Genomic DNA, 15,772 nt, shown 5'->3' with positions numbered 1-15,772 from the left:
TAGATATACCTTATAATATGTAATTTTATATTTATAAATTTAAAATAGCACAATACTTGAATTTTCAGAAATATTAGCAATTTACCAAAACTACCAGCAAATACCCAAAATATTATTTATACATACCAAATATTATTCAAGGGCAACATTGGAAATTAAAATATTAAATACAGTGGCTACCATATACAAATCCCAACACTACCTTATAAATCCAACTTACAAATGATATTGCAAACTTGTTTGGCTGCCGAGAAAGAGGTACGGCAGGCTTGAGGACCTCAAAAATGTTGTGATCCATTGTTAATATGATGGGGCTGTGAAAGATGCCGAATGCTGATTGGAACAATCAGGAGTCCTGAGCTTGTTGGGTTGAGCCTCCTTATTTGACTGAAATTCAATATATGCTGATGTACTAGCTTGCTAAGTGTTGAGTCAGCTCCAAATGACTTTATCGACTCTAGAATGAATTACCAAAAGCAATTGGAGAAGAACTAAGCAGACCCAGATGGAATTCTGATTTCTTGCCAGGTGAACCCTTCCAGGAATGAAGAATTTCCCTGATTTATTGAATATGCTGATCACAAATGACCTTATTTCTCCTAAATAACTGTTACAATATTGTTCTTTATTACCAACAGTGAGAATCAATGTAATTTGCAGACTTGAAACCCTTGTATCTATTTTTACCAAATTCTAGGCCAAATGGGAATGGTACGACCTAGCTGAGGAAGGTACGACTGACATATATGATGAATGTTTTGCTGTAGTTGACCACCAAACCTTCTCCAATTCACTGCATATGCAACCTGCTGCTGATTAGACCCTTAAAACTACTGAAATTGGTCCTTAATGACCTGAAAAGTAGTCTCCTATATGTCCAATTTGCAAATTTGGTGAGGGGTTACGTCTTGACACCAAAATAGTGGCGGTTTTCGTCCCCAGTACCTCTCTAAAGCGGCTTTTGCCGTGCAGATCTGAAAATTAGCTGAGAGCTCCAAAAAATGAATAACAAGAATGTCAAAAATCTTCCCGTGAAGTCTCTTTTCTTCCCAAACTCCCATGCCCAAGTTAGGGCTCCAAAATTCCATGATTCCAAATAATATTCCCTCCCAACTTAGGTGTACCTTTTTGAGGGTTAACACAACATTAAATGGGGCCATTTTAATATAAATTTTATTTTAACTTTATAATTTATCCTTCTCATTTAATTAACTTTCATTATAAAGTCACTTTATAAAATATTTCTATTTATAGAAAAAAGCGACTTATAATGAAATATTTTAAAGTTTTCACCTTATAAGCTTACCAAGGCCAAACAAATGACTAAGTATGCGTCCCCCTTGGTTAGCCAATCATCTCCTATCCTTTGATTTTGCCTACAGAGATAGCTAAACTGACATTTAATAATGTTATTTTACCTTCTTTTATTAATAATTAAATTAATTAATAATAAACCATCCTTTTGAAAAATATTTATTTTGGACAACTTAATAACAATTAATTTAATTGATTGTCACTTTTAAAAATTGGGGACATTATAGTCCTCTCAACCTAGAGATTGCTTGTCCTCAAGCAATCTGCACCCATACAATGACAATGACTTATTCCTAGATCCCATACTAATCTGAGAAACATTGCTCCACCAAGCTGCTGCGTTACTTTGATATAAACAATGTTATACCCCAAGTGAAGCAACTCATCATAGATCCACTGAAGAAGTGCACCACACATGTCAATACCAAGATCCCAAATCTTTGCCCTGTCATATCCATCCATCATGTCAATACTTATTATGCTGCTGCTGTGAACCTGTACATCATTTAACCGGCTGAGAACTTCACTCCAAATGAAGCCACAATTACTACAAACAACCAATGCTGTTAGGAATTCATGAATGAGGCAATCTTCAGCAAGGAAAGTGCAATGATTACTTCTCCAAGACCTCCAAGCAGCTGCTGCAATTTTTCCTATATTTCCACAAGTTAGTGTGCCTTCATTGGAGGTTGCTAAGTAAATGTTTTGTTTAGTCATGGAACCAGAGAAGTCCCTTACATTCTGATACTCATAACCCAATGAAATATCTAGGAAGACTGTGTTGTGCGTATTGCACACCTCGCCCCATTTTCTTCAAACAGGGGACCCCCGTCTCTGAAATCTTAGCAGTAGAAAGTCCAGGTCAAATGCCGCTAAAGTCAAATTTGGCCTCTAAGGCCAAATTGCAAACTCCAACCCCGAAAATCGCGTTAGGAGCTAAAATTGTGAGAGAAGCCAAAATCGTGAGGAATCATTTAAAAAGAAATCACGTGGGAAAGCGAAATACAAACTAAGTTTCACAAAACACGCTCATAGGCCAAAAAGAAGGTTAATGCTCTCAAACTCGCGAAGTCTCCTCACAGGGCCGAAAGTGGTTCCATGGCTCACAAATTAGTAAGAGAAGCCGAAATGTGAGCAAAGATAAATCACACAATATAAGCACTTTGGCCCGAAAGGTCACAGAGAGTCAAAATCACGAAATCCCCCTTGCAAGCCGAAATGGGAGAAGAAGATCGAATTCTTGCCAAAATCTCCTCCTGAGTCAAAAGTGATAAGAGGCTCTCGAAATCTCCCTTCTGGCCGAAAACTTTAAAAATCACGCCTTTTAGTCATTTAAGCCAAGAATAATAAGAGGCGCCCAAGTCGTGACATTCATCTTGTAAGTTAAACTCTAAAAGTCTAATATCGCACAAATACATCATTCAGACCGAAAGACATTAAGTTCTAAAGTCGCGCACAATTGGTGTACATGTTGAAAAAAGGAGGCAAAGTCCAAATCGCGTCAAAGTTTGCACAAGGGCCCTCCAGCCCGAAAATGAGCATAACTCGCGAAAAGGCCTTTAAGGCCTTTCGCACTCCAACTTCCAAAATCGCCATTTTGGCTAAAAATTCTCCCACAACTCACAAAGTAAACCAAATTCGCGAATTTACTTAGTAACCCGAAAACTTAGGCTCACAAACTTGACTTATAAGCCGAAATTGGCTAATAAATTTGAAATCGTGCATTTCTTCCATGTAGGCTGAAAAAAGTTAAATGCGTTTGAAGTCCGCAAAAGGCCCTACATGGCCAAAAAAGACATAAGTCGCGCGATTTTGGAGTTCATGAGCCAAAAAGAGAAGCTCGCCAATCTCCTCACAGGCCAAAAAGGGGTAAATATGTTTAAGGTTCGCCAAAAGGGGCTTCAAAGACCCGAAAATGTTAAAATCGCAATATTGCCAAATGCCGAAAAAGAGAAATAGGGCGATATAACTTAAAATCTCACAAAATGCCTCAATGAACCGAAAATGAAGCTCATAAATCGGCCGAATAAGCCGAAATTCGCGAAGTATGAAAAATATACAAATTGATCTTTCAAGCCGAAAATCGTAAAAACCTCCCAAATTCATCTAAATTTGTCGAAAATCTTCCAACATGAGATCGAGCAAAGAATAGTGTTTGGTGTAAGGTCTTCAAGTCGCGCGGTGATCCATCCTTTACTGAAGGTTTTCCAAGTCTTTATATTTTCGCAATAACATTCATTTGCTAAAGAAAATCTTCAAGTCACTGAGTCGTGCAAAGAGCACTCTTTGGCCGAAAATCTCCATAGTTTAAAATCGTAAAGAACAATCATGCTTTCAAAAGGTCTTGATAGCCCGAAAAACCTCACAAAGTACCCTCATAAGCCAAAAAGCAAAATTCTCCCAACGCATCTAAATGTCCCGAAGTCTTCAAGGAGTTGTTAAGACATTGAAAGCAAGTAAATCGAACATTTCCCGAAATACTCCAATTGCCCGATAAAACACCAACAACAAATAAAGTAGAAAACCAAGGCATTATAGCTTGAAAGAGGTAAATCTCTCAAAGGGGTTGAGTTGCCCAAAATTTGACTAAAGAGACATTTTAAGTTCCCAAACTTCTCACAGTTCGTTCAAACGGTCTGAAAAATCAGGAGAACAAATAAACTTAAGTCTTAACATCTCATAGTTCAGCTCGCAGGCCTGAATTTCGTTTGAAGTTAGAGAGTGAATCAAGACGAGGATCGGATTTCACGTTTGGAGAGGGAATTTAAAATATACATCTCACAAAGAGCTTCTCAAGCCCGAACTCCACCGAGACGTAGCCCGACATTGCATAAAATTTAATGTTTGTTAAATTAAATTAATTAATTTTTCAAATTGATTTATTAAAGTGGAATTGATTGTTTACAGGACGTCATCGGAAAGAACCAGGAGGAAGCCTGAAATGCAAATTCAAGAAGGATCGAGATCAAAGCCTTGATCGTGATTAAAGCTGGAGAAGAAGATGCAAGGGCGCGAGATCGGAACCAAGCATTGGGAAGTGTGCCACTGAACCACCAAACCACGGAGTTGAAGTCCACCACCAAGATCAAAGACCGAAGAACATTCAGAATGCAACAAGTCTATACATTCTCATAAATGGACAGCTGGATTTAATTCCAGGAATTCAGTTTTAAAAACTGAAATTGTTTAACGTAAAACTGCCTGTGGGCCCCACTCAAGATATTTTGAAACAGAGGGGACACAGGTCAGTTATGTTCAACTATCGGATAGACCCAAATTGAAGCCAAATAGTGATAGGTAGTTGAAAAGGTGGTTGGGTAGATAACTGAGAATTAAGTGGGTATGGGCAGCCTTATTTTGTGGAATAAATCAGGACCCTTGGATGCAGTCCATCCTGGCCACCGGTTCAAATTGTAAATCTATAAAAGGCAAAGGCCTTTCTTTTGTAAAGGTTTAGAGTTTTGTAGTTAGATTTTAGAAGTTAGAATAGGTTAGATTTTAGGAATAGCATAGAGATGCTGCAGAAATTGTTGTAATAGGTAGCTGAAGCAAATATATGAACATTGAAATATGGTGTTTGTTGTCTTTGTTTTAGTTTGTTTGCATGGTTTCTTTCAACTGGTTAATTTTAGAGTGCAGGGGTTTTAATGGTGAAGTGTGGAGGGGTATTTGATGCATTTCTGGTTCATACCATTGGGGGTCTGCTGATTGTAGGTCACCGTGCATGGTTAGTCTGAACCCAAATTGTGCTTAGTTCAACTATAGGTGTTCGTCTTAGGTTGCGCTAGAATTGGGTGCCTAAAATGAGTGTCTCCGGTCTGAAAATCCTTCATCCCTTGGAGCTTGCACCGTTCTTGTCTAGTTGTGAGGGTGTCTCTAGCAAAACAAGATCTGGTTTATCAAAATCTGTCTACCTGCTGCATCAACTGTTATCATCCTTGTCCTTAGGTCTCCTAAACCCTTCCTCTTTGCTTTTTATTTCACAATCCGAAAATCGCAGCAGACCATCTTGTTGCAAAAAACGTAAGTCCCCTTGTGCTCCCAGCTAAACACATCGACCGTTGAGCTATCTTGCAGTCAAGAACTGACATTTGGAACCTTGAGGTTGTCCCCATTGATCAACTAAAACAACATTAGGGCTTCCTTATACAAGAGAGGATAGGATACTCGGCGAGATCATTCTATTCTACGTTGGTCGTATAGAATTGTAGCAATGCAATTTTAGCCACGTCAACAGATTGAATCTCCAATCAATAAGTACATCGCTGCCCTATCATATGAAAGAGGTGACAAAATCAAAGGTGCATTGGGAACACCTTTTGTGCCAATCAAGGATAACTCATTAGTGGCTGGTCCACTATGAGCCTCTTTATCAATTCCATTACTACAATGTAGAAAATAACTAGTATCAGTTGAAAAATCAGAATTAGATAGCTCTTGTTTCTCCTTACTGATAAGGTGATGAGTATCATGAACGTGCTGAAGTTGAAGCTTGGCCTGATGAGCTATCAACTTGGATTGCCTAGCTCTTGCCAACCATCCTTCATTCATCCTATGGGATTGCTCTATATCAGCTGTCCCAAAATGCACAAAATCTGATTTATGATGGGTTGTATTATTCACATCATCATAACCCATGTTTGCACTGTGTACCCTCAAATCTAGAATGTACATCATTATTCTCTTCTTGACCAAAGGCTGCCATATCTTGAGGAAGAGAAGTTATGACACTGCTGTTATGAACTTCAAAATTATGGTCATACCCTGGTGGCAAAACTTCAATTGATACAAGCATCTTTTTCTTGTAATATTTGTCAAAAGATTCAATAGCCTTGACCTCCTCAGGTTCACTTAAAAATTCATCAAAAATTATGATAACCTCCTCATTCACAGGAATGGTCAACCTTGACAAATTTTGATATTCCTGAAATGTTAGAAGATTCTTCCTCTTTTGATATCTATTATACCACTTAGCAATTTTAGTGGTAGCAATTTCATTTTCCCATTCTTCCATTTTTGTGATCAACCTCAACATCCCACAGGCTGGCAGGATTTTCACTCTGATACCACTGAAAGATGCCGAATGTTGATTGGCACAATCAGGAGTCCTGAGCTTGCCTGGTTGAGCCTCCCTATTTGACTGAAATTCAATATATGCTGATGTACTAGCTTGCTGAGTGTGGAGTCAGCTCCAAATGGCTTTATTGACTCTAGAATGAATTACCAAAAGCAATTGGAGAAGAACTAAGAAGACCAAGATGTAATTCTGATTTCTTGCCAGGTGAACCCTTTCAGGAATAAAGAATTTCCCTAATTTATTGAATATGCTGATCACAAGTGACCTTATTTCTCCTAAATAACTGCTACAATATTGTTCTTTATTACCAACAATGAGAATCAATGTAATTTGCAGACTTGAAACCCTTGTATTTATTTTTACCAAATTCCAGGTCAAATTGGAATGGTACGACCTAGCTGAGGAAGGTACGACTGACATATATGATGAATGTTTTAATGTAGTTGACCACCAAACCTTCTCCAATTCACTGTATATGCAACTTGCTGCTGATTAGACCCTTAAAACTACTGAAATTGGTCCTTAATGACCTGAAAAGTAATCTCCTGTATGTCCAATTTGCAAATTTGGTGAGAGGGGTTACGTCTCGACACCACAATAGTGGAGGTTTTCATCCCCAATACTTCTCCAAAGTTGCTTTTGCCGTGCAGATCTGAAAATTAGCTGAGAGCTCCAAAAAATGAATAACAAGAATGCCAAAAATCTTCCCATGAAGTCTCTTTTCTTCCCAAACTCCCATGCCCAAGTTAGGGCTTCAAAATTCCATGATTCCAAATAATATTCCCTCCCAACTTAGGTGTACCTTTTTGAGGGTTAACACATCATTAAATGGGCCCATTTTAATATAAATTTTATTTTAACTTTATAATTTATCCTTCTCATTTAATTAACTTTCATTATAAAGTCACTTTATAAAATATTTCTATTTATAGAAAAAGCAACTTATAATGAAATATTATAAAGTTTTCACCTTATAAGCTTACCAAGGCCAAACAAACGACTAAGTATGGGTCCCCCTTGGTTAGCTAATCATCTCCTAGCCTCTGATTTTGCCTGCGGAGATAGCTAAAGTGACATTTCATAATATTATTTTACCTTCTTTTTTTTAATAATTAAATTAATTAATAATAAGAAAAATATTTATTTTGGACAACTTAATAAGAATTAATTTAATTAGTTGTCACTTTTAAAAATTGGGGACATTACCGGCTGTCTAATGGTATGATTGTTGTACTAATACTAGATGGTGTGGCAGTCCCAAACAAATGTGAAACCCTTGTGCTGTGACCTAAACAGAATTATTCCAACACTCTTCAAACTCCAATATGTAGCTATTCAAATATATGAAATGGTATGGCGTTTAAATGTTATGGCTAGGTCTTAGTGCTGCTATTTGATTTGTGAGGCTGCACTTCACGTTATTATTAGTATGAAAAGCTTTTAAATAATATTTGCTGCTATAACAACAGATAATATATTAAATGCCCCAGGTAATAATGATAATATTAATCCAGCAAATCAATATTAACTTCCTACACAAACAATTGGTATAACAATAAATACTGAAAACTATAGGAATAATATTGATAAACCAGCAATATATGAATGAATTCAAACTCTCAATAATGTCATTGATATGGAATTTGCTTGCAAATCTATATTGTTTTCCAATTGAAGTACAATCATGATCTTTGTATAGAATTTTCCAAAACTAGTGATGAGGGTTTTTGTCCTCAAATCTGAAGAGATTTCAAGATGGTTTTCATCCCCCAAAAATTATCAAACGAGTGTTTCTGTCCTTGAACTTGAAAATGATCATAAAGAATAAAAGATAATTTGATGTGAGCTTTGGCTTCTCTTTTATAGGCGCTTTCCTCTGGGTCCTCTATTATTTAATTTATTTTGTTTTCTCCCTCCAAGTATTTAGAATACCTTTAAATTGCAACCAAGGCTCCTTTTTTTGAAATACATCTCGAACAAAGTGTTAAAACACTTATTTAAGTTATATTAAAGTTGCCCATTTCAAAATAGAGTGTTTGGGCCCAACTTAAAATGTTATTAATTCTTTTATTTCTGAAAAGAAAACATGACAAAACTTTGGAGTTAGCACCACAGAGAAGGTGTCTTGATTGACTTTGCATTTTTCAGGGAGGTCAGGAGGTTGTTGGCTTCATGATAGCAGTGGACAAACTTATGTGTTGGAATTTCTTGGTGAACACTTTGACCTTCCTTAAAATATGATTGAGTTTCTAGCTTGGACCAGTGTCCTTCATTATTGAGATAATGATTTAGGATTCAGCTTTGATTTCCAAGGATAGGATGTGAAAATTGTGACTAACCTTAGACCTTCAACCAATGCCCATGCTTTTGCCTTGTTCATCCAATGGGGGATGAACATAGAGTATACTATTTTTAATTTATCTCTATTATCTTTGATAATATAATCCATAACCTCTCTGCTTGGGTTACCTTTGGAAGGGTAAACAAGGTCTAGCTTGCAACTGGATGAAGAGAGAGGTTGGTATTTCACCTTCTTCCTGTTGGTCTTGAGTTCGTTTTCTCTTTAATCGAGAAGCTGCCTAGTAATTTCTGTTTTCAAGGAAAGGACAACAATTTTTTGTGATACATTAGTACTTCAAAGTTTTTCTTTTTGAAATATTGCTTCAATTTTCTAGATTTATGGTTCACCTCTAATTTTTTAAAATCAAATATATGTCTGCTCTTTTTTTTTTTGTTGATATTTCTTAACTTACTAGTTAGCCATCTTCTAAGGTAATTGCTCTAGTTGTGAGATGTGAAATGTTATTGCTCGTAGTAAATAGCCTTGATCTATTATTACTATTAATTAAAGGGGGATGGTAGGAGAGGTGTTGGTTTACTTATTGTTAGCATTTAAATTCTCCCATTTTAGTGTGAATGGAACAGATATGTAGAACTGTAGAACCACTCTTGAAATTAACAAGGGAAGCTCTGTGTAAGACAAAACTAACATTCTATGGACAATATGTACTAGCTGTTCACAATGTTTATAGTTTATTCTAGGGTGGCTCACAATCATTCTAAATAAAATTAAATGTGTATCTTTTGGAAACTAACATTCTATGGACAATATGTACTAGCTGTTCACAATGTTTATAGTTTATTCTAGGGTGGCTCACAATCATTCTAAATAAAATTAAATGTGTATCTTTTGGATTCACTCAAGGCAAATGATTTTTATTCTTTTTGACTGAAAATAAATTTCACGACTACATGCTTGCATTGTTCAAAAAATTTAGAGATTGATCAATACAATTGCACATAAGACATGAATGCTTTGGAAAATTAAATTAAAGGGTTGATGCAAAGCCACATCTCTAATTTAAAGCAAACGTGCAATTCAAAGCTTGCAACTTGCTAACAGCGATTGAATCTCCCATAGAACACATATCTAACATTTCAATAGCAATTTAAAATAAAAATAAATGTATTAAATTTTATTGAACAATTATATGAATTTGGATTATCAATAACATTGAATAGCAATTTTGGCAATATGCAGGTATGCGAATTACCTTTTAGAAATCTAAGTAAATAACACTTATTTATAATGTTTGTAAAACTATTGCACAAAAATAAGTAAAAAGCTAATTGCTACTTCTACTCTAAGAATATTGGATTGCATGAAATGCAATTTTTATTACAGAATCCTATCCTTAAATACTAAAACTAAAACCGCACAATCGCTATAGATTGAATTTATTACAGATGTACAAATAGTTGGCTCTTGGCTTTAAACAGTGAACAATAAAAATGGTAGAAACTTAAAACTCATGTTAAAAATAAAAAACATTAAACGTCGTACGAGTTATAAATAGCTTTGGCTAAAAGTGGTAAATTCCATAATATGCCCTTTTCTCTAAAAATGTTGATGGCTCCTATTTTTAGCATGTTAAAAATAGACTTTTGGATGGGTGGCTCTAGACGACTTTAATGATTTAGCATATTTTCTCTAGTCACGTTTAACCCATAGATCACAAATTCAGTTGGAGAGTAGTCCATAAGCCCAAATTTTTTGACTCGGCAAAGACTTGCAAATTTGATGGAAAATGAGAAATTGATATTTGAAAATTGTGTCGATGCATGAAGTTTAAAGGGAAAAAATTGCATCAAAATTGTGTTTTTCCCTCGTAATGGTTTTGTCCTATGTTTCTCTTGGCTTTTGGCATTTTTTGGCCCCTGATTTCCCTAGCACATAATTTTCTTGGTAAGTCCTTCGCAAGTTTTGTCAAGTTTCCAATGGGTTTTTGGTGTTTTTTCAGCGAGTTTTTAGAACTAGTTGACCTACGAGTAAACTCACGAGTCACTCATAGAGCCCTAGGAATCACGAGTACACCGAGTTTGCAATCTATGGTTTAAGCTTTTGAAAGATCCACTTTGATGTTTTGAATTTCTTTGATAGGCATGCATTTCTACTTTAAACACACACACTCCAATACACTATAAAGTAGACTTTGAACTTGCACTTTTGATTTCCTTCGTATAGGTTTGCACTTCATCATCAATTGCATACTTGTGAACATAATTTTGAAATTTGAAATATCCCTTTGGTGCAGTGTGCACTTGCACCCTAGACATGTCCTTGAAAATGGTTTTCGTGAACATTTGATTTTTCCTTTATCGAGGTTCACCCTTGCCCCCTATATGTACTCCCAACAATGGGGTTTTTAAACTTTGATGCGAGCTGAAAATTTTCTTTGTTGAAGTGTGCACTTGCACCTTAGATGCACACCTAATAATTGAATTTGAAAGTTCTCTTGGTGAAGTGCCATGATCCCTTACACACATCTATATGTTAGTTTTAAATCTTTGCATTTAAAATTTGAGTTTTCCTTTAGGAGATCCACCCCTAATATTAGGCACACATGCATATACAAGTGTATCATTTTTATTTTTGAAAAATACATCTACCTTAAGAATCACACAATTGCTTGTCTCATGCACCTTGGACTGGATATTGATTTTTACTTATCTAGGTGTATCTTAGTCTCTCAAGTGTGCACCTCAACATGCACTTTGTGATTGAAATTGGTCCTTCATGCTTAGGTGCATCTTTATCCCCTGTGTGTGCACCTTTGTATAGGCTTTTATTTTTCAATGTTTCCTTTTATATTTGTCCTTTTGTTAGGCTTGTACCTAGACCTCTCATGTGCACTTGTGAATGATACTCCTATATACTTAGGTGCATCTCACGACATTGGATGTATATCTCAATATAGTTAAATGTTTTGTTTGAAAATTTGAAAGTAAGTTAATTTTGACAAATTGTGCTTTTTGTATAGACGTGCACCTTTGAATGGCATTCACTTAAGTTTCCCTCTCCATACATTGAAATGATTTCAATCCTTTGTTAGGTGCATGCAACACCTTTGGATGCACACCTAGCAATAAAGATTTAAACTTTGAGCCTTCCCCTTTTTTGGTGCATGCTTCTACTCTAGGTGTGCAATTGATCACCATACTTAGCCATTCTTTTGATTTGGATGCTTCCTTCTCAAAGGTATTCTCTTGGTGAAATTGACTTTAAACTCGATTCTATCAAATGCATATGATCTCATTACCTCTTTTTCTTTGCCACGATGAATAACTTTAAGAGCATTGTTCCATGATCTTGTGAACAATTAAGACATACAAATTTGACAAGACTTGATCACAACACATGCTTGGGAAAATAATAGACGTTTTAAGCTTGACACAACACAAAAGTTTGGTATGGGCACAACACTTATGTTCTAATTTTTTCATCATTTTTTTTATCAATTTTTTCCTAGATGGGGCTAATTCGGGGGAAGTCATCTCCTCTAAGGGTTTTTCCTTTTGTTAAGCAATGGGGGGTTTTGTTGATGCTCAAAGTTTTAGGCTCCCAAATCCGTAATGCTAGGCCATTTTTGAGTGGCAAGTTGTAAAACTCAAGGTAAAAGACCTTTAGATTATAATTAGTTAGGACAACAATGGACCAAACTGATAAGGCTGGATAATTCTTTCTTTTGTTTTTTACTCTAATAGGCCAAGGGGCTATTCTTTGAGGTGTTATATTACAGATAATTATTGAAAATGATATAACAAGTCATTGATTGTTCAATGCTAGTCATCATCCTTTAACATCAGTTATATTCCGACATGATTGGCTTCCATTTCTGGTGTCTCGACAAGTTTTCTACAAGGTGAATGGTATTATTTATTATTTGCACTTAAGTAATAAAGTGACATTTAATTATCCACTTTAGTTTTTAAATATTAAAGTGTTATGTTTTGTTGGCAAAGTTGGACGCTTAAGTGTTATGGGGGACTTAAGTTGTTTTTTAAAATGCTAACGAGGGCTTTCCAAGGGAAAACAAAATATTTGAATTTTAAAATGCCCCATTTCTCTACGATCTATAAATTGGAGTTTTGGCTCTTATTTCATTAATTTAGCGTTTGCACACATGAGGAGATGCTATCCAAATGAACAAGGGAGTTCTTCTAAGAGTTGTTGGGGACGAAAACCCTTTTCAATCTTATTAGTTTCAATGGTGAAAGACCCATCCTAGATTGTCTGGCATTCACTATGGAAATACACTAATTTGCATGAAGTTTTTGGGTTTTCAAAAAGTGAGGATTTATATGGTTTTCTGATTTCAATTTTGAAGTCCATTGTTGATGACTGCAGGGATTTCTAGTGTGTTTGCAACAGTTTTTGATGAGATTTTATACCTGTCCGTCCACCTTTTTTAGGTTGTGTTGACATGGATGAAATCGCATTGCTGCAAACTCCATACGACCAACGCAGAATAGAATAGCCGATTGATTATCCTACTCTCTCTTGAGATAAGGAAGTCTCTAATGCTGTTTTCTAAGTTTGATCAAAGGAGACTACCTCAAGGTTTCTTTTGTCAGGTCTTGATTGCGAGATCTCTCAGTGGCTTGATGTGTTTTTGCTGGAAACACAAGGGGACTTACGATTTGCAACAAGCTAGTCTGCTGTGATTCTCGAATTACGCAATAAAGAGCAAAAGGAAAGGGTTAGGAGATCTAAAACTAACAACACGGGTATGCGGGTAGACAGATTCAACATAACCAATTCCTGCTTGGCCAGAATAGCTCACAACCTTGCAGGAACGGTGCAATCTTCAAAGGAACTTGGAAGATTTTCAGATTGGAGACGCACGGCTAAGCACCCAATTCTGGCGCAGCTCAGACGGACACCTGCAATTGAACTAAGCACAATCGAAGGCTCAGGTTAACCACACAAAAGGATACACAATCAGCATATCCTCAGTGGTATGAGCCTGAATCTATCAAATACCTGCACACCCACAATAGAAAGATCTATCTAAAATACTAAAAGAAACCATGCAAACAGGATGAAAACAAGACAATAAACACCAAATCAATGTTTATATATTGATCTCATTTGCCTATTACAACAATTTCTGCAACATCTCTATGCTACTGCTAAGATCTAACCTATTCTAACTCTAAAATCTAACTATCTAACCTTCTCACTATCTAACAATCTAACTCTTTACAAAAGAAAGGCCTCTACAATTTATAGATATTACAATTTTGAACCGAAGGCTAGGATGGACTGCATCCAAGGGCCCTGATCTGTCTTCCAGAAGCTGACAGCTTTAACCCATGCCTAAGTAATTCTCAGTTATCCAACTAGCAACTATCTCAACTACCTACCACTATTTGGCTTTAATTCAGGTCTATCCAATCTTCTTGGTGGTTGAGAATAGTTATCCACAAAAATATCTTGCACGGGACCCATAGGCAGTTTACAATAAAGCAATTTCAGCTTTAAAACTGAATTTCTGGACTTAAATCCAGCTGTGTGCTTTTTTGAGAATGCATAAACTTGCAACATTCAGAGTGTTCTTTGGTTTGTGGTCCCGGTGGTGGACTTCATCTTTGTTCAGCGACACGGTTCCCAATGTTTGGTTGCTCTTGCGCTCCTGTATCTTTTCTTTTTCCAGTCTTCAGCACCTGGCCTTGAATTGCGATCCTTCCTCAATTTGCGTTTTAGGTCTTTCTCCTGGTTCTTCGATGACGTCCTGTGATCAACCAATTTCATTTCATTAAATCAATTTGAAAAATTAAATAATTTAATTTTAACAAACATTAAATTTAATTACGACGTCTGGCTTGAGAAGCTCTTTGTGAGATGTATCTTGAAAATGCTTCTCTTTCTCTTTGATTGTGAAATCTGATCCTTGGTCTTTTATTTCTGCGTGATTTTACCTTTGGAGTCTTGGACGTTTTAAATGGGTTTATAGCGCGATTCTGGAGGTTTGAAGAGCTTCCGCAAATTTTAAAACTCTAACTCTCATGCTTTTCTGGTAAATTTCGGAGAACTTAGACGTTTTGAAATTTCATCATATTCCCCAATTTAGCCCCCCAGGGTCCGAAATTGGCGTTTTAAGTGAAATTTCGGACCATTTGGGGATTTTTGCAACTCTTCCAAATATTAAATTTCGGCCCCATGATCCAAAATTGATGTTTTGGACGAAATTCGGAGCTCTTGGGGTTTCGTTCCAGCTGAAGGGTAATTTTCGGATCATTAAACACTTCTGCAAATAAAAAAACTTCGGACCTTTCAGCATATTTGGAATTTCGCGTTTTAACCTTTTTATCCCAAGGTCCGAATTTGGGAACACTTTCGTGATTTCCGAGCTTTCAAGCATTTGGCGAACTGGGAATACTTTCGGAGCTAAACGCGTTTTGGCAAATTTATAACAAACTTCGGAGCTGGGGGGGAGACTCTAGCGATTTCCTTTTATCTTTCATTGTGGAGCTAGGGTCCGAAAACAAGCTCTAAGTGCTTTTCGGAATTTTAACGCCTTTGGAAACATTTCGCGTTTTTTCACTTTGGTCCAAAGGGTCCGAAAACATAATCAGTTAGTGATTTTTGGAGGTAGGGGGCACTTTTACGATTTTCGGACCAAGTGCGTCCCTTTTTAAATACTTCGCGTTTCTTCCTTTTGCTCCCCAGGGTCCGAAAAGGAAAACTTAAGTGATTTCGGGGCTTATAGCATTTTTTGCAAAATCGTGTTTTTAAACATTTCGCCCCAGGGTCCGAAAATGGACATTTGAAGTGTTTTCGGACTTTGAGGGTCTTTTCACTTTTTCAACTTTTGGCTTCCGGGTCCGAAATTGAGCATATGGAATATAACATTTAAGTATAAGATATAACATTTAAGTATAACTTATACTTTAAGTTATAATCCATATATACTTTAAGGATGTTTGAGAGTGGTTTCAGACCTCCAGGAGTTATATTGCAAATTCTAGTTTTTGGAGGTTCCCTCAGTTTTTAGAGTTAGCCAAATTTCAGGATCAGGACATTCCAGACTTAGCCAA

General features: G+C 36.3%; 1 protein-coding gene across 7 annotated transcripts in view; it reads left to right on the top strand.

The window, feature by feature from the left end:
- LOC131044943 (uncharacterized) overlaps positions 1-15,772 on the top strand; it is a 148,547-nt gene that overhangs the window by 64,460 nt on the left and 68,315 nt on the right. For 4 of the 7 annotated variants that reach the window (XM_057978429.2, XM_057978432.2, XM_057978431.2 and 1 more), the window contains one exon: positions 8,540-8,602. The exons of the other annotated variants lie outside the window; for them this stretch is intronic. In XM_057978429.2, the coding sequence (XP_057834412.1) occupies positions 8,540-8,602 (63 nt within the window). The remainder of the gene's footprint in view (positions 1-8,539; positions 8,603-15,772) is intronic. 7 annotated transcript variants of the gene reach the window in all.

The sequence above is a fragment of the Cryptomeria japonica genome, chromosome 1 (assembly GCF_030272615.1).
Source record: "Cryptomeria japonica chromosome 1, Sugi_1.0, whole genome shotgun sequence".
NCBI lineage: Eukaryota > Viridiplantae > Streptophyta > Pinopsida > Cupressales > Cupressaceae > Cryptomeria > Cryptomeria japonica.
Note: the sequence above shows the minus strand (reverse complement) of the source record. Positions and strands in the feature narration are given on the sequence as shown.